The sequence below is a fragment of the Crocodylus porosus genome, unplaced genomic scaffold (assembly GCF_001723895.1).
Source record: "Crocodylus porosus isolate Cpor-Errol unplaced genomic scaffold, CroPor_comp1, whole genome shotgun sequence".
Classification (NCBI taxonomy): Eukaryota; Metazoa; Chordata; order Crocodylia; family Crocodylidae; genus Crocodylus; species Crocodylus porosus.
The window spans coordinates 155,650,050-155,669,396 of NW_017728886.1; the positions used below are offsets into that span (position 1 = coordinate 155,650,050).

Below are 19,347 nucleotides of genomic sequence, written 5' to 3' on the forward strand. Positions count from 1 at the left end.
TGGCATCGGCTGCTCCCAGGGCTGCTGCAGTCATGGCATGGGGTACAGCACTCACCCCAGCCCCAGCTGCAGCAGCCCCGGGAGCAGCTGATACCAGCTGCCTCCACCAGGGCACTGAACAGCCCAAGAGCAGAGGCGAGTGGGGACAGGTGAAACAGTGCACCCAGCAGCTGCAGGCTGCTGGCATCGGCTGCTCCCAGGGCTGCTGCAGTCATGGCTGGGGTGAGTGCTGCTCTGTTCCCTCTGCTTTGCTGCCTTGTGCAGCCCTGGGAGCAGCACCCTCCCCTTGTCCCTTGCCTGGTCCCAGCCTCACTCCCTCCCTCATCACAGTAACCTATTCCTTTTTGTTATATTGTAAAGTGGGTTTGCTTTATGAAAATTGAATGTATGTGCTGTTCTCCGGGAATGCATGTACAGCTTAAATCAAGGGAAATCTGTGCAGGCCCAAAGTGGACCGGGCTAATTAGTACTATAGCTGAAGATTAGTGGTTTGGCAACTAATACCCCAGAGAATATCCTAAATATCTACACTGGTATAAAAAAAAAAGGCTTCAGTTACTGATGAAGCCCAGGTTTCATTACTATTAAAGTTCTAGACTTTTAATATCTTGTAGCTGGTCAAATACTACCTTTTTCTTCATTGAAGTCTATTTCATATCTATTTCTCCTGAGAAAATTATTATCTTTTCTGGAAATTACCAACCATGAGCCTTATTACCTAGAAAAAGGATAGCTATACCACATTACCTCCTCCATAGCTGGCTCTAGGATAGGGAGGATATTTTAGATATCTTGATTACCTGCCTGTATTGATCTGAAAAGCATTTACAGATGCTCAATACTATTATGGATTAGGCCCCAAAATACATAGATTTAGTAAAAATGGGCAATATACTTAACAGCATATACAAAGGGTCATGACCAATATAGCATGATTTCTCATAATGAAGCTAATAAGTAGACTAGTCTCCATCAACACTGTAAAAAAGACAGTTGGTTTTAAAGTCCTTTATTAACCTGAATACAAAAAGACAGAAGTTGTCTATGATATAGGACAGAGTTCTTTCTTCAATGTGGAAACAAAATTTCCTTACAAAGTGAAAAAATAAATACCCTCTTGGAGTAAGGTTTATATGCTAATATGTGTCATAAAAAAGTAGAGTTTTAATATTTTGACAAAATGTCTGTGCAAAGAAACAAATGCATACACACATTACTGCTACATTAAGGCAATATGAAAAGTATACTCAGAAAAATCTCAGTAAAGTGACAGTGTAGTTTTCTAGCTTTGATTCAGCTAGTATTGCACCCAAATATGGTTCTCTAGTTTCCTCTTCATCTCAGAGAATATACTAGTAGACCATAGTCCAAAATGCCCTAGTGGGAGTGGAGAACAACAATGGGTTTTTTAGCATGAAAGACAACCAAGCCAATCAAGAGTTAACTCAGGAAAGCACTTAAAGATTATACATAGCTTATTTTGAAAAATGGTGTGTGTTTCGATAAGTTTTAGTAGAATCAGCCAACAACAGCTAAGACTGATTTACAGTTTGTGGCAAACCGGAAGCATCTTTTGGTAGGATAAGAACAACATCCCAAGTGGAAATAGTTTTGTTCCCTTTTGATATGCATGTAGAGTCCCAGAACAGTTCCTTAATGGGGCACCTTTGCTAACGAAGATTTTTCATACTAACCCTCAACACCCAATAGTTAAGATCTATTGCAAAACTTCCAAAATCATACCATCAAGATTTGGATTAAATCTATTTAGTACTGACTAAACTGCTGATTTAAATGCACCTCCGTGTTAAAAGCCTTGCAATCCTAAGTTTAAAAACATTAATTTTAAAACTCCCCCACCCCCAACTTTAGAACAATGTGCTAAAAGCAGAAACTATGAACCATAGTAAAATTGTTGCAACTTCGTAAAAACTAGTTTTGCTACTAAAAATAAATGGATTGATCATACTAAAAAAAGAAAATAAAAACTTAAAATTATAAAAGTGTAAAATTACATACTGAATTGCCCCTGCTGGGAATATATCTATATGCTTACACCACATTTCTACAGGGTTATCTAGCTTATAGCTATAATACCATATTGCAAACTCATGCATCAAAAGGTACTTTTGCCTCCTTTTAATATGACATGAATTTGTTTAGAATTCTGTTTTCACAAGGTGTCCCAAAAGTCTTCTTGGGCATGCTGAAAAAAGAATATTGATGACTAGGGTTGTAGAACTTTTGCTTCTGATTGCAGACTGGTGCTGGAGTGATTGCCTTAGTCACAATCAATGGTAGTTCAGACTAGTGCAGTTTGTAAGAGTACATGATGGTTTAAAAGCACACACGGCGATCATATCACTGTCAGATTGAGGAGACTGGTGTGGGTTGGCAAGTATACATGCTGGACATGCTCTACTCGAGACCTACAGACTGGACATGACTGGAGAGAAGAAAAACAAAAGCATTAGGAATTACCTACCTTATTCTCAATGCAAGACTGTTTTGTATGAACACAAAAAAACTACCTTAAAACTATGGAAGAAAATTCACACTATAAAACTGACATAGAGAATTCTAATGTTTGTGCATTACATAAAGTATGACACACACACAATTTTCTTGCATACAAAACCACAGAATAACATGCCACCTTGTTTTTGAAAGGCAGCGTGAATTAAGAGGGATCTTTGTAGTTAGTGAGTAACAGCAGCCAGGGAGCTCATTGTTCTGCTCCCTGTGGACCACTGCAGATTTTGCTTTGTTTCACCTGAAGCAGTAAAAACAATTGTTACCACATTTCTCACATAAAATAGCTTCCCATTTCCAGAAAATGGTTTTTGTTTGTTTGTTTGGTTTTTTTTTTTTCGGTTAGGGTTAGGGTTAGGGTTAGGGTTAGGGTTAGGGTTAGGGTTAGGGTTAGGGTTAGGGTTAGGGGTGCGGGTTAGGGTGTGTGTCTGGGTGTGTGTAGGGGGGGGGGGGGGGGGGGGAGTGCATCTTGCATGCATGAAAATGGTGTGGTGTTACATACTCATGGCACTGATAATGTATCCCAAAAAGTTTATGCAACTCATCCTTAGCCCTTCTGTAAATTCATTAAGCTTAAGCAGAAGTAAAAGGCTAACCTGTTTAGCCCCTCTAAAATATTCTTATTAACCAAAGCTATATAAATGGAACTAAACAAACGTGGTCTACGAAAATAAAATTTGTTCCTAAGGGATTTTTACAGAATATACCGGTCCTGATGTATTTAATAAGTATTAAAAAATGAAGAGTAAAATGAAATTCTCATTTCACTTAAGTGACCTTTCAATCAATTACCTGCAATTGGGTAGCACAGGCCTTGCAGCATACTGTGTGGCCACAGGGACAAAAGGTTGAGTTTATTTCTTCTTCACAACACACCATACATAAAAGAGACTCCTTCAGCTTCCGCAACTTTTCTTGAAGAGCCTTGGTTTGCTGGCAGCTAAGACCCTCACAACTGTCACAGTTCATACTACTTTCTGAAGACTTAAGAGGAGAACTTGGTGGAGTCTGATCGCTTCTTGAAACAAGATCCACAATGCCAGCATTATAAAGAGCCCTTCTTGCATGATCGTAAACCTCTTTGGATGTTCGTTTAATGTCAAAGACATATTTTTTACCAAGGTTAATGTTTTCATTCAGGAACAAGGATGCTAGGTGGCCCTTTAGATCTCGACTGTACTGCATCATGACAGCACTTGTAACTGTGTCACATCTACAAGAAAATAAATCCATGAGATCAATGCCAACTCAGTTAATACTGAAAACTCCTTCCCCACGCTAATTTGTTCCAAACACCCAAGCAGCAGTACCACTACTAACAAGGTCAGAAAGCTTCATGGCATACATAGGTTCTATATGTACATGTACACATTCTTTAAAGCACATTAGCCTATTTTAATGCACATTAAAGAGTCACAAAAATCATGCTCTTTAGCTAATGTGCACTAAAATAAGCTAATATGACTTTTTCTAGTACCTCACAATGGAAGTACTAAATTTAGTGTGCATTACCTGAAGTGCATTAATGAATGCGTAGATATGCTCTATAATTCCATATGATGGTTCTATTTCCAAAAATGTTTTAAAGAACTGGAAGACTGATGTTACACTACACTTTCAGTACTATAAAGTGTTTACATTTCTTGCACTGTTTGGCATCTAGCAAAATGGGCCCTACAAGAGGCACTACAATAATATAAGAGACATGGCTAACAAAGACTATAACCCAGCTTCATGGCACTTGTGTCTAGAATGTGGTAACTCTTGCAAGTTGATTGTATGCAGATTTCAGGAAATTCTCCAAGCATTGGTAAACAATCTTGTTGATTTTGATGAATGCCAAAAATGAAAACAGAAAAGTGGGCACAGTTGTCTGATAGCAGCCATTAACACTTATATTGGTCTTTACAACATGCTGGTAAAGAGGGTAAATCTATATGATGAAAAAGCAGTGCTGAGCTAAGACAACCATGCTAGCCCCTGAACTGGAAGTACTAATCAGCTGAGCTAGTGTGCCAGAAAGTAGCACCAACCTAATGCAGCTATACACTGCTTTCACCCTGGGAGCAAGTGTACCTCATCTCAGCATGGTATCATCTTTGCACTGTATAGACTTGAGCTATATCTACATCAGGAACACTTTATCAATATACTTGTATTATATACCAGCAGAATGCATCCAATATGGATACAGCATCCAATACAGGAAACTGAACAATGCAAGGAGCACTTGGTGTACATAAGAAAGTAATTCTTTCCACAAAGTATGCAATGCCTTACAAACAACTGCATCTGATTTAGAGCCAGATTTAGTTTTTGTCTGAAGTGCCATTGTGGTGTAATCATGGGGGAAAAACTCTCTCATTTTCATATCTTGTATTTTCACCCTACAAAACCTCACAGCAGCAAGATCTATTCATGAGCTTACTAGAACATCTGAACTTCTTTCATATCACTTGTGCCGTTTCTGGTGCAACATATGCAAGAAACAGCTACATAAATATGATGAAATTCCAAACTGAATTTCTAAAATCATAACCTAGGGTGATGAAGTGCTGGCTGTTTATAATCTGGTGTCAGCCTTAATGCCTTGACTCAGATGATGAAAATGGAGGAAGGACAATTAAATTTTAACAATACAAACCTGTAAAATGCATGCGTCTCTGTAATTGCTCTGTAGAGCCCACTTGCTGCTCTGGTGCTGACCATCTTAAATAAGAGAACTACACTATTACCAGACTCTTTTGTGATGGTCAGATACACATTCTTCCCAGACTGAGTTGCCATTTGAACAACAGGATAAGCAATCCTAAAAATAAGATATAAAAGAGTAGATGGTGGGGAGGGGGTTATTCTGCCTCTAACAATTAAGCCACTTTTGACAGCCTCTCAAGCATTCTATTAGCAATGATATGACCATATCTGAAAATAAAACAACATCTCTGATTTTGGTTGGCACTATACAAGTACAATATATCAACTTTTAAATGGTATCCTAATGATACAATTGGTACCACAATGATTTACCAGACAGCAGTATCCTGATTGGCCATTAAAAATGAATAAATCCCCATTCCCTGAGTTCCAACAGTTTCTTTTAAGACCCAAGCCAGAATATAGTTTTAATTATTTCTACAGAACCATAAAGCATACACTGCATCTTAGAACAGCTGAAATGCTAGGTTTTTGCCACTGACATACCTGTTAATGGGGCTGAAATCATCTTTACAGATGGAAATGCCTTCAGGACCAACACCAATAAGAAGTTTCTGCCCTTCACTGTCTCTCACTGAGTGCCACTCTATTCCATAGTTCTCCTGAGCTGACACAATTTGCAGAATCTGATACTCAGCTGATGCTCGACTCAGACCTTCTAGTTCCTTGTGCTTTGCAGTAATGCTATAGAGATGAGAGAGAAGGGAGAGTGAGTATAGGTGAACTAATCTGGCATACATATGTACCATCTGCAGCAATAGGTTAGAAAATGTTAAGTGATGTGGTTAGATGAGTTGCTTCCAAGTTTGTTTAGTTGCAGCTGACTAAACATTTCTAATTATATACATATAAGGAATAAAAGAACTAAAATAAGCATTTCAAAGAGTTGTGTTTTGTATGTGCTTTGTTAACAGCTATAGAGAAAAGGCTATACTTGATCCGAGCCCAATAATTCCATTTGCACATGCTAAGGCTTTCAGATAGCAAAGTTCTCAGCATTTAAGTATAAATATAGACATTGGATTTATGGCACATTATAACCTGCCTGCTATCTAATACCTCCAGATAATCTCTCTGCATTTTACAAGCTACATTTCATCACTGGTCAACATTCCCCTCTTTCCCCCCCACCGCCTACCTGTCTCGCATGGATTAACTCCCATTCCCTCTGATCTTCCCTGCCAAGTAGGGGTGCACCGATAGATTTTGGGGGCCGATACTGATAGCCGATATTTAAGGAGGCATATTGGTTGATGCCGATCTGATGCAGCTGCCATCAGTTGGTAAGTCTAGTGTTGAGGAAGGGGAGAGGGGAGGGATGGGCATGGGGGGGCAAATCAAAGCCCCCCATGATGAGGGACGGGACGGGGCAGGCGCCACCCAGCTGGGGCAGGGGGAGGGCGCAGGACAGAGGCATGGCTCGTGGGGTGAAGGCACCTTCCACTGCTGCTTGCATGCCAGGAGGGCAGGGGGTGCGTGCCTCCGGATCTGCAGGGTGGGCCTGGAGCCAGGGCTGGGCTTGGAGCAGGCTCTGGCGGTGCTGGGAGGAGGCCACAGCGACTCCAAATTTCATTGCAGCTCTGCTCCCAGCTGAGCACCCCCAACTGAACACCCCGCCTCCACCCATGTGCTGGAAAGTTGGGGCTGCTCCAGGTGGCGCCGCAGGACTGGGAGTGGAGCTGCAGAAAAACTGGGGGGGCGGGGGCTGCAGCCTCCTCCCACCACTGCCAGACCCTACTCTGAGTCTAGCCCCTGGGAAGAAAAGCCACACACAGTGCCAGCTCTGGCTCCACCCCGCAGCTGCAGTCTGCCCCACATCGGGCAGATCTGGGGCAACACCTCCCTGCCCTCCTGGGATGCAAGCAGTGGCGTAAGCTGCCCCCACCCCAAAGAATGCCTTTGTCCTGCACTCTCTCCACCCTGGCTGGGCAGTGCCTGCCCCTGCCCCCACAGCAGGGGCATTAATCTGCCCCACCACGCCCCTTCCTCCCCCCCTTCCCTTCCAATTTACCAACTGGAAGCTGCTCTCCACACTGCTCCACTCCGCACTGGAAGCTGGCTCTGCTCCATGCTGTGCTGTGGCTGCGCACAGTACGGGCATTTATTGGCCAAATTATCAGCCCTATAGGACCAATATCTGATATAGACAATTTTCTTCATACCAGTACCAATTTGATATCAGACCAATGTACCAGGCACCTCTACTGCCAGTTATTTGTGTTTTCACAGACCTGCATTTTGCATATTTGCTTAAGCTTCTACTCCACCCAGGAGAGAACACAAACACCAACAGACTCTTTCTATGCCTGAAGAAGGGTGTGTACGCCCAAAAAATTGTAAAAAAATAATCTGTCCAGCTATTTAGTTAGTCTAATAAAAGATATTAGATTTACCCCAAAAACGCTGTCTTGCAGTAAAATATGGTGTTGAGATTTTCTCCTTGACATTCAGGGTCGAGCCATACAAAGTGTTTGAGGTATTAATTCTCTTTTCATAGCTGTCACAAAGCAATAATTTTCACTCTCCTCTTTAAACACTGTCCTTTATTGTTTAATTTAGAATAATAATTTAGTTGTGCTATGATCCAATCTTTACTTTTAATTAAGGACCAAACAGATACTTCAGTTTCCAAAGAAGAAGACTGCTCACCTATAGATTACAACAGAAAAATCAGACTACTTCAATTAAAAGCGTTGTTACATTTTGATTTTCTTTCAAAGGCTGGGTAAACTTAACACTAGCTTTGATTTACCTCCCCTCCGCACCTGAATTTAATACTAGTTACATACTTCACTTAATGTAGTCAAAGATTTATATTTTATGAACACCAATTTGAGCAGTTAGCAAGCCCTTTTTACCTTTCTAAGGTGGCAGTGGTGAGCTCCTTCGCACATAACTCTTCATAGCTGTACTTGGCTGTGTTCTGGTTGTAATCTCCAAACCTCACCTGGGCCAACAATGCACTAAGTTCAATTGCATGCTCTGAAGAACACTGCAGATTACCAGCCAAAAGATCCTCCTTTATATGCAAGAAAAACATATGCCTGCAAGAGAATGAGTTAGGTTTTAATAGGTGGAGTATGGTAAATTTGACAAGAGAAACTCTGGGCTAAAACTAAAGCCGTCCTGTAATTCTTATTAGCTTTAGAGCACACTAAGGATTCTACAGATGCAAAGAAGTGCCAGAACTAAAGAAGTTTCTCCAACAGCTTCATGTTTGAAGATCTTGAGACCACTTACATTTTTAATGAAAAGTCTTAGATATGGAGTTCATCAAGTGAGAACTGGACGAAACTAAACTAGCAAGATACTTTAGTATTGGATATAAAGACTTATGTAGTTACCTCGGTAGTGTAATTTTCAAAATAAAACTGCAGATTTCTTCAGACTGCAATGTTTTATCATAAATAAAGAGAATCTAACAAAAAAGTGACTGCACATAATTCTATGAAGTAATATATGAGAAGTCTGTGTTCTTCAGTGCAAATTGCTCGTCCACAGTCCTCCTAGTTAAAGATGGTACATGATTTTATCCAACTGGACAGCATCCAGTGGCAAACTTGTAAAAGTAATACAGGGTTTTTGTGAATGGAATACAGTGCAAATATTTTGTTTACGGTTTAGCATGTTTGACCGGTCACTTCTTGCTAATCCAGGATTAACCTTTGGCCTTTATGTTCAAGATGAGTCATGTTTGCCAAATAGCCAAAATATCCCTAAAGCTATTTTCTTTCAGTAGTTTTTAAATGAAGTAATCATTTATTAAACTGTTATGTTTGAGGTGTCAAGGCAGACAAACACTCAATCTTAATATTGAGATTTATACTACTATACACATGATTTCTAAGAAACTGAAAGAATGTATTTTGGAACGCTAATAAACTTTGACATGAGCACGAAAAGCATCTTGCTAAGCAATGCTTGACTATGTTCACCACCGGCATTACTTCAGTCATTTACTCACTACACTTTTAATGTTAGGGATGATGGGTCAGGATCAGGGTTGGGTATTCAGTAAAATATTTATCAACTGGTAGTACGGATGAACATTTTCATATACACTGCAATTAAAGTGAAAAAATCACCTAGTGAATCAAATATTGAAGACTGAAATAAGAGAGAGAGCTGCTCAGGACATAAGTAAGTGGTATTATTAATCCAGAGCTGCTGCTCTCTCGCCTTGCTGCCTCCTGCTCCAATGAGGGAAGAGCAAGGATGCCAGGGACTTCACTTTGCTTACATATTACATTTTTTTTTTTTTATTTATAAAAGCTAACAAAAAGAACACTTTATGAAACAACTCCTATGCATCCTAAGAAAGAAAAGGTTAGTTTGTTTCTGCTTTGAAGTTCACCTCCAAGCAAAACCAAAAATGAAAAAAAGTTGCAAGATACTAGTAAAGATGAGGGTAAGATCTAGTGGTCTAACAGGCCATTTCATAAATTGATTCACTGAAAAAAAATAAAGATAGCGATAGCAATGGGCACATTCCTTCTTCCAGAAATTGAGTGGAAGTGAGCAGAGGGCAAGAACAAGCACTGGAATGAGGAAACTGCCCCCATCAAGCCTGGTACCCCGTGCAGCCACAGCGTAGAAGCAGCAAGTCTGAAGCTTTCCCCAGTGGTGGCCTTAGGGCTGTTGGAGCCCTGGGCAAGAGAGTCATTTGGGGCCCGTTAGAGGCTTAATTTTGATGACCTATAAGCAAGTCAGACACTTTCGATTTCAATTTCACTTTTCCCTATCCATGAAACGGCAATGAAAGTATCTTAATACGATATGGATAATACACATATTCAGTGTAATTCATTTTTATTTGCATAAAGTGTAAGGCCCCAGCTGGTTGCCAGGTTTACCCTCCCCTAACACCACTACTGCTCTCCCCATCCCCAAATCAGCTGGGGAGAGCAACTGCCCAGGCAGTTCCCCCACTTCATGCACCTGGTTTCCCTGGGGTTCCCTGCCAGCTCAGGAGCTCCAGCCACACCTTGCCCCCTATCTTTTCCATGGTCCACCTCTCTTTAGGCAAACTTAGCTCTAACCATTACTCAAATGAGTTATTTATGGAGTTTTCTGGGAGAGGCAGCCTAGACATGCCTTGCCTGGAGCCATAGTTTCCTACGACTGTGCATGCTGTGCCCCCTCCTTCTTTCACCCCCATTCAGCATATGCCAAATCCTAGAAATGAGGCAGAGTAACTACCTCACAGCAGCCCTGAGCACACTTCAAGAAGCACACCAAGACAGCCTGAGGGGCAACAGGGTACCTGCTGAGCCTTCCTCTAAACTGGATACACCATTCCTTACTTTTGGACTTTGCTGCACACTGTAGGACCAGACACGGAAGAGCCACAGTAATCTCCAGCATGGCATAGTAGCTGGCTAGACTACACAAACTTACAGTTTATTATGAAGCTCATCAGTTACCAAGAAGTATTTGTGCAAGTTACACAAGCCACTTCAGAGTTTTAAGCACAAAGCTTTAATATAAGCATCTTGGCTGGCCAATAAACAGAAGCCCAATTCTATAATCATGAATTCCCTGAAGAGAAAGAAGGGAATATATTTATTAGATTTATATACCCCCCCCCATCAGATGGAATTCCAAGGTAAACAGTTTAATTCTTCAAATCATGACATTCACTGCCAGGATATTTTGCCCAATGAAACAAAGCCAGAGCACATTTTAAAACAATGAATTCAAAGCCAAGATAAAAAAAAAAAAATGAGGCAGCAGAAAGAGGGACATTCTTGTAATTGTTCACTAAATTCAAAAACCTAAATCTCTATAAGCTGATTTCTACTGGGTGTTTTGAAACAATTCCATTCCATTTCTGGTAAACTGCTTCAGTTTGACTCATATGAAAAGTTAATTTGGTTGCTAGTTTCACAGCTACAGCCTGTTCCATCACTTCTGTTACAAATGGGATCCACTGAGAAAAATATGGTATTACTCTATCCTTGCTTGAATCATCTTTAAGTTAGCACTGTTTATACAGCCAAAATAAACCGGAAGCAGCACACTTATTTCAACATCGCACTGCATCTAAGCTAGTGAGCTCCAATAAACTTTATTACTACTACACTGCTTCTAGTTGATAACTAGCATACTGTTTTACCAAGGCAATGGCCTGATCTATACGGAGCATTATGAGTGTTGAGATCCCGTAAGATTTTCATGTCAGCTGTACTATACCTGAAGTCCAAGTACCCTGAATTCGCCTAAGAGTAACAAACGTCTACTGACAGTAGATTCTCATTCTCCCATCACCCTGCCCCACCATGTCATTAGTTACAATTCAAAGGAATTAAGCAACATAAATGGCTTTGGACAATGCAGCTCACAATCAGACTTTTTGTTTTTGAAACAAAACATTAGAAAATGGTCTCTCGTATGCAAGTTATCATCGTAATCAGTGTCACAAGCCTAGCTGTTGCATTCACTGCCTTTCCTGTGGCTACCGGAGTGACGGCTGCTCATAACAGAGAAGATACTTTCTGATAGTCCCAGTGCAATTTAGATAGGATGCAAACTATTAAATAAACCTTGGTAACACTGCAAAAGGGCTAAAAACCACCAACTACAGAAAACTTGGCTGTACATACACTATTTTTTAACTTCTCAAACTTTTTTCAAGGAAAAAAAATCATTATGGTACATAGAAGTTCAATCCAAACTTTGACCTCCTTCTACATCCATAAGGCACTTTTTACTCTAGTAAGGGAAAGAGGGCAAAATGTTGAAGAAGTAACACAACTGTATTTGGAGGTTTTATTTTTAAATTCTAAACTCCTAGTATTCTATGGAGAGTGTGGCATAAAGGAAAAGGAGCCTCAAAACTCTAGCGGGGGTGGGAAGCAGCAATAGATGGCTAATGCTTCTTTGAGAGTTGGGTAGCATAGTAGTCAAAATATTCATCCTGAACATCCTCCACTGACAGAATTCCTGGTAGAAATCACAAAGGAGAGAAACTGGTAGGAAAAAAACAAAACATCTTGCTGGCTTCAGGGATGTGAAACCTCTGAGTTCAGAGCCCCGCCCCCCCTCCCCCCCCAGCTAGCATACAAATGCCATCTGTCATTTCCTGATACGAGGCAATCTAGAATATAACATATATATTTTCTTCCATCACAAATTTACAGTTGAAAAGATCACTGCATAAAATCAGTGAAGTGGGACTCGCCTCTAGAAAACAAACATACACACTTCTCTCTCTCTTAACCAATAAAAAAGCAGACTGCACCTGACTCCATACAAATATATTCCCACAAGCTTTATCTTCAATTGCTTTCAGTGAAGTAAGTGAAAGGTTACCAACGGATGTTCAACTTCATTTTAGATAAACAATCAAATGCATTCAGCTCCCACTGGTCTCAGTTACAACAGTTAGCTTTCCTTGTATTTAAAGAGCACGCTATCTCCTCCAAAGCCATAAAAAAGCACGCCCCACAGTGCAAGTCGGTCATGCAATAATAAAGCAATTCACTATGCAGGCTTCCAAACCAAGATGCTTGTTATGCATTTTCCTTCAATAATCATGGCATGTTACAATAATACTGTTTTAAAAAAATTAAGTACATTGATGCCAATTTTTTTAAATACAGCTTTTCCAGGCAGGCAAGAAACCCATTTATAAAAGCTAGTTTGAGGTCCTTTTTATTGCAACATTTTGAAATTTGAAAGCCTGTATTAAATTACAGTAGGGTTGGAGCACCGTCTTAGCCATAACGATTCAGGAAATGTTCAAAGGATGAGGGTGGGGGGGAAGGGTTGAAACAACCCATGCCTCTTGTATATTAAGTTACAAAGATCTGTATCTGAATGTTTAATTTTCAATCTAGTCATACAAGCAGCAAGTTACTTTCCTCACCCTACCTGGTCAAGTTAAAGCTTGCCCTATCTTATTCTAAATGGTTTCTCTTCATTCTAGAATTAATTTTATGAGCCACTTCAGGGATGCAGATTGTAGCTGTATTGGTCTCCAGGCTAAAGGAATCCAAATTCGTGGCAGCATAGGTAATATATTTTATTAGACCAACTAGATATTTGCAAGCTTTCAGGCATACTCACCCTTCCTTGGGTATTGTAACATTTTTACAATCTTTGCATTCTCCTATGCCTCAGGAAGGGTGTGCGCCTAAAAGCTGGCAAATAAAGCCTTTTTTTTTCTATTTTTGCAAATATATAGTTGGTCTAATAAAAGATATCACCTCTGCCATAGCTCCAATTCCTACGAGCTACTTCACGCATTTGGGATACTAGCTCAAGGACTTGAGTATATAAGCACATTTGCTTTTAAGGTATGCTGCTTTATTATTTTAAGATTACCATTTACTGTAATTTGCCCTTCTGTACAATCTGGCAAACACCAATCATTGTTTCCAAGGTGGACACATGTTTCTAGATTTCTTTGCTGCTTGTTTCACAATGAAACCTATTAACCATACAAGCAGAACTTTCTGCCTCGAGACAACTACACCAATCAGGAGTTGAATTTCTTCAGATACTGGGCGCTGTTCCAGTGCAGCAGTCACCAATTTGTTGAACAGGGTGAGTAGTTAGCTATTAGTCAGAGGTTACTCTCAGTCAATGACCTGAAGTTGCATTGTTACTACTCAACCAATAGTGGGGACTTTCACATCCTCCTCTGGAGCCTCATAGTGCTAAAACATGTAGAAGAGACTCACCCAATTTCACCTCATCAAATTATAAGGAACTGATCTGAGAGCACAAAGCTAAAACTACTTCAGAAGTTTGCCAAGCCTCAAGGACACAACTTCAAACTAGTTCTCCTCCCCACTCTAAAAATCCCACTTCATTCCTTTTACAGAATACCAGATCGTAACAAATTCTCATATGGCAAAACTTAAGCTTGGAAAATCAGTGGTTCTGAAACTCTGTAGGCTCAGGGCACACCTCCAAAAGTGCCTGCTCGAAATTTTCACTTGCTTTTGACTACCCCTGTATACGCATACACACACGCATATGGAACTGTATATTCTTTCTGTATTAGATGTATACTAATATATATATTCCCAAATGGAATCCATTTCCTATCTAAGAAAAGAGCACAGTAGAAGCCTCAAAGCACAGGATATTTAAATATTCCCTAAACAGGCCTACCCATCTTACATGTCAGGGAAGCCTATCTGAATTTAGCTGAGTACACAAATTACAATAGATCTAATCTTACATGAATCTATTTTTAATTTTTATTCCACTAGAAGCCAATCTAAACTAGCAAAATCTGGAATCATAATGCACTGAAGTGAAAAAAAACAAAAAAAAGTCAATCCACAAATCAAAATCCAAATATGGAACACAAAAGCCATTATCCTCCGAATCTTGAAAGGAAGAAGGAAAAAACGAGAGACCCTGAAGACTATTTTATAAACATTTGAACATTTGATAATGGATTTAAATGCCAGAACATACAGTGAACTGTATCTTAAGTTTTCAAAGATAAACATATGCTTTTAGTTAAGTGGAAAGTCGTATTCTAAATGTTTTCAAAAGTATGCAAGAAACTGCCTGAAAACAACTGTGCGTTATTCAGGATCTTAAATATAATACTTTAGTAGTTTACAATTAACATGGCTTTGTCATACTGACTTTGTAAAACTTAAAGGAATTTTTACATTTCCCAAAGTGGAACAGCTTATTTAAGGAAAAAAATAACTCAACTTGATCTGCACATCAGAGTTAAGGGTGAAGAATAACGGACTAACTTCAGAGGCAACCTGGAAAATGATTCATGTAATTATAACTCCTTGGTCCTTATCTACATGGAATAAGAGGTCTTGTTAATTAATCACTATATCATTAGATGCACACAAAATTGATAAGCAGCAGATAATCACACACACACCTTAAATGGGGCTGATTATCATATCACCTATTCCTATGTTAATCTGCATGGTTGCAATGCCAGTACATATGAAAAACAAGATGTCAGCTGCAACTGCACAGATAGTCCCAAGACTATTCTCCAGGACATCTGCTCATTGCTCAGGGTGCCTGCCTTTCCTCTTTTTGCATCCCCCCATTGTGTATGCTTCTAAGAAAAGGCATGGTACCCACAAAGTGTAAATACACGTTACAGATTGTAACTGCTTGGCTTGTGGCCAACACCCAGATTTTCTATGCAAGGCAAATATTGGAATTATTCACTGAATAAAATCCAAAACATGAACACAGAAAATATACCTTAACCAGAAACAAATCTGCATGTATGAAAGCTCCTGGCTTGTAGATGCAGATTTGGTATGCAGTGAGCATCTTGAAGAGGTCCATTAGCACAGGCTATATAGTATAACCAGCCTACCTCACTGCAACAGTACCCATCAGCTTTAGTAATAATTTAATTCAGCTATCCAACTTCAAAGCAACCAGAGGCCACCTACCCCATTAGGAGCAGCACTAGCACAAGCCACAGACACTTCAGACTGCATACCCCCACCACATCTCAGCACCACACCTCAACTTCAGGTCCCTGCAGGATCCCCTGCGGCACCATGCTGCAAGGGTACTCTGGGCTTCTGGCTCCTCCAGCAATATGGACTGCACCATGCCACCCCACCACCTGCGGAGGGGAATGCAGCAGCAGTCAGGAGGGACAGGGAGCCTAGAAACCACAGCTGCTGCTGCTACAGCACAGAGCAAGAGAGACAGCAGCAGCTGGGTGGGAGTCTGGGGGCCACAAGTTAACAAAGCACCGGCTGCGTGGGCCACCAGTCAGACAACACTGGTTTAAACTAACTCCAGAACGTAAACATAGCTCCTTAAGTCTATTTTCAACTACATAATAATGCAAGCAAGTCTGTACAAGCTACACATGAAAGAGTTATGGGGTCTAAGTAAACTGGACTATTTCTTTGTAAGAGACCTACAAATGGTTTTTCTGCATTTGTAAAATGAAAATACCAAGAAACGTAAAAGAGTGCCAAAGCCAGGTCTTCCGTGGCACAAAAAATATGCTACCCAACCATAGCAAAGCCTCATATGTACTCAATCTTTAGCAAAAAGGCACTCTCCTAAACAAAAGAGGCAAGGATTTTTTGGGCAATATCTTCTACTGGACCAATAGTATAGTTGGAATTAAGTCAGACATGCTTCTAAAAGCAAAGCATTCCTCTAGAAGCCCAGAAGAGACACAATTCTTTCAGTAAATTGTGGCAACAATTTCACTACTTTCTTCATTACAAAAAATTCCTCCAGGGCAATAAAAGTATTGAAAAATCAGGTTATATTATGAAACAAAGTAAAAATTGTGTTTTCTTCATACTTCCAAGAACCAAGAGCCCCAACTTTCTCTCTCTCCCCCTTTGTAGATAGGCTTGTGTACAAAGCACATGTTCTGCATTATTTCTTGCTTCATACTTGTTTCTTGGCTCCTCAAGGTGAATTTCACACTTAAGACATACTTGCTCAAACATGCCAAGTTCTGCGATTACATATTCAAAGTATCCAAGAAACAAGATTACTGGCAGAGTTTAGAAAAGCTTCAAATGCATACACTGTCCTGCCAGCCAGTGTAAACTGCACCAATGTAAACTCCATCATATTCACTCTATCTGGAAACCAATTTAGGATGCTCAAGAAAATGTCTTCTGACCTACTGCACAAATTCTACTGTAACCTATTTGCAAGTATTAAAAAGGGAACGACTATTCGGCTCTACTTTATTGTTTTTCACACAATAAGATTAAATAGGAAGACATTTCTCTTATTTACTCCCAAAGACATGCTTGAGGAAGAAAAACGTGAGAGCAATATTTTGCATCGTTTTGGGTTACACGCAAACTGTCATTTTTGCTATAATTTCTATTTTTAAACTTAATTGCTGAGTAGGTTATAGAAAACTGCAAGATACTTCACTTAACCCAGAAAACTACAACAATCTGACCCATGTGCTGATAGTATCATGGCTGTACAGATAACTCACAAGGGGCCTATTTGAGAACTCACTTGTAATGTTTTCAAGTCAGACTGCTGACCGTACTGGACAAATGTATTAGTTGAATATTTCAGTCGAAATGGGCAGTGAAATTCCTGGCAATCATTTTGAAGTGAGTATCATATTAAGATAAATGACATTAGATTGTGCTTTTGTCCTGTTTTCCAGAAACCAGTGTTCACAGTTCCTAGTGGACCCCAAAGTTTGCAGAGAAGTTAACAAAATGTTAGCAAACATACAAAAATGCTCAGTGATGCTTGTCCAAGAGGAGAAAAAGCTAGGGCTCGTGGGGTTAGTGAAGTGCATGAATTAAAACCAACAAAATGCCAAATTAAAGGTGTGTGGAATTCAAAAGATGAACACTACCACATTGGAGAAAAACATTCAATATGTCAGTTTAGTTACTGGGTTTGGTTAGCATGTTTTTCAGAGAACACAAAACAGCTGTTCCTTTTGCAGCAAGAGGGCCCATTGCTGTTTGAAAAATACTGTAATATGACACTAGAGTAGAAGGAATTCAACAAGTTTAAGCACTGGGGGAGGAATGTTTCCGGCTTTTCTGTAGAAGCAGCTGAGAATGACCTATAGTAACACTGCTGAACCAGAGGTTACTATCGGGCATTCAACTGATATACATATTTATTTTTGAATGTGCCAAGATCTTTACTTTCACTTTTCGTGTTATGCTACGTTTTTACCTACCTACTTAAAATGAGTTCCACAGAGTTTCCTTTCACTCTCCCAAACATTTGGAGGCTATTATCACCAGACATGAGCAAAACCAAAGCCTATAAGAGATGTATGACAGGACAGGCCCCAAAACAGGTGGTGAAGGGGCACCATCCAGTCACAAGAAAACAGAAAGGAGCAGCACACGTTGCTGGAGACTGTGCTCCTCTCACCTGGTCTGCTCTTGCAGGATGAGATGCGGCTCCACGAAGAACTTGACGCGCAGTCTGAAGCGGTACGGCGCCAGCCCATCCATCTGCTGCGAGATCCTGTTGCGTAGATTCAGCCACAGGTTCTCGCCTTTGCTGCCAGTGAACTGGAGCCCAAAGTAATCCACCTCGATGATCCCCAGCCGCCGGCACACCTGACGCAGACACACGTGCACCAAAAGAAAGAGACAGCGCTGAGCAGCCTTCCTCCCACAGTGCCCACCAGCCCTGGGCTCCAGCGCAACCCCAGCCTCCTGCCGCTGCCTGGGGAGCTGGTGCCGCCTGCCAACAAAGCATCACAGAAAATGAGGGCGGGACGGCACCTCACCTAGTTGGCTCTGCTTTGAGCAGGGGGTCCGGTCCATCCCCACCTAGACCACCCCAGGCAGGGCTTTGTCTCTTCACAGTCACCTTCAATTCCCAGTAGCGGAGGTGTGAGGCTGCCCCCATCGCACCCCGCACGTGGGGGTGGGGGCAGCCAATAACATTAAACTGCGGGGCAGTGACGGGGTGGGGGGCGGATCCCCTGTGCCCCCACATGCACACGCACAGCGGGCATCACCCGGGCGGGGGGACGGAGGGGGCAGGGCGAGCGGGCAGGGCTGGCCGCCGCAGCCTCCGCATCCAACATGGAGGGCAAGCGCGGGGGAGGTGGGGGGGCTCACCTGGTTGAGGCAGTCCTCGCCGTTGGCTTTGGCCTCCACCTCCACCTCCATCACCACCGCGTCCGGCCTGGTCACATAGCACAGCATGGCTGGGGCCTGGGGCCGGGCGCCGCCGCCGCTGTCGCCGCCGCCGCCACCGCACACCCCGCCGCCTGCTTACTGCCGGCGTCCGGCTGTGCTCCCCTCGTTTATAGCCTCGGCCGCGCGCCGTCCCGTCTCCGACCGGCAGCGGCTGGCCAATCGCGGCGCGCCGATGCCGGCTGCTGACAGCCGCGACCGCCAATCAGAGGCGGGGTCGGGGGAGCCCGTTTGTCATGGTTGCTCCGCGGCTCCCCCTGCCGGTGCAAGGTGGGGGGGCGGGGGAGCTGCTTCGCACGCGGGGGGAGGGCTGGCTCTACCCGGGCAAAGCTTCTCTGGGGGGTTTCCCTGAGCTTCCTCCAGTGTTGTCAGGGGTACAGCGATTATTGTCTTTATGCAGTGCTTTCAACCCTTGTATGAAATACAAAACTCTTGGTTCCAAAATGACACCTTTTATTAAACCAAC

General features: G+C 41.6%; 1 protein-coding gene across 1 annotated transcript; it reads right to left on the reverse strand.

The window, feature by feature from the left end:
* Positions 1-993: 993 nt before the first annotated feature.
* On the reverse strand, positions 994-18,934 carry MYLIP (myosin regulatory light chain interacting protein). Its single transcript, XM_019543638.1, has 7 exons — positions 18,804-18,934; positions 18,103-18,293; positions 8,106-8,291; positions 5,734-5,931; positions 5,177-5,341; positions 3,325-3,745; positions 994-2,446 (listed from the first exon to the last, which is right to left on the reverse strand). Exons 1-7 carry the CDS (start codon positions 18,888-18,890, stop codon positions 2,357-2,359), a joined length of 1,338 nt encoding a protein of 445 aa, XP_019399183.1. The 5' UTR covers positions 18,891-18,934; the 3' UTR covers positions 994-2,356.
* Between the last annotated feature and the right edge of the window lie 413 nt (positions 18,935-19,347).

Coding starts and splice junctions, on each gene's coding strand:
- MYLIP (XM_019543638.1), bottom strand. CDS start 18,890: ATGCTGTGCTATGTGACCAGGCCGGACGCGGTGGTGATGGAGGTGGAG. Junction 18,294..18,803: donor GCGAGGACTGCCTCAACCAG/GTGAGCCCCCCC, acceptor TGTCTGCGTCAG/GTGTGCCGGCGGCTGGGGAT. Junction 5,342..5,733: donor GATTTCAGCCCCATTAACAG/GTATGTCAGTGG, acceptor TCTTATTTTTAG/GATTGCTTATCCTGTTGTTC.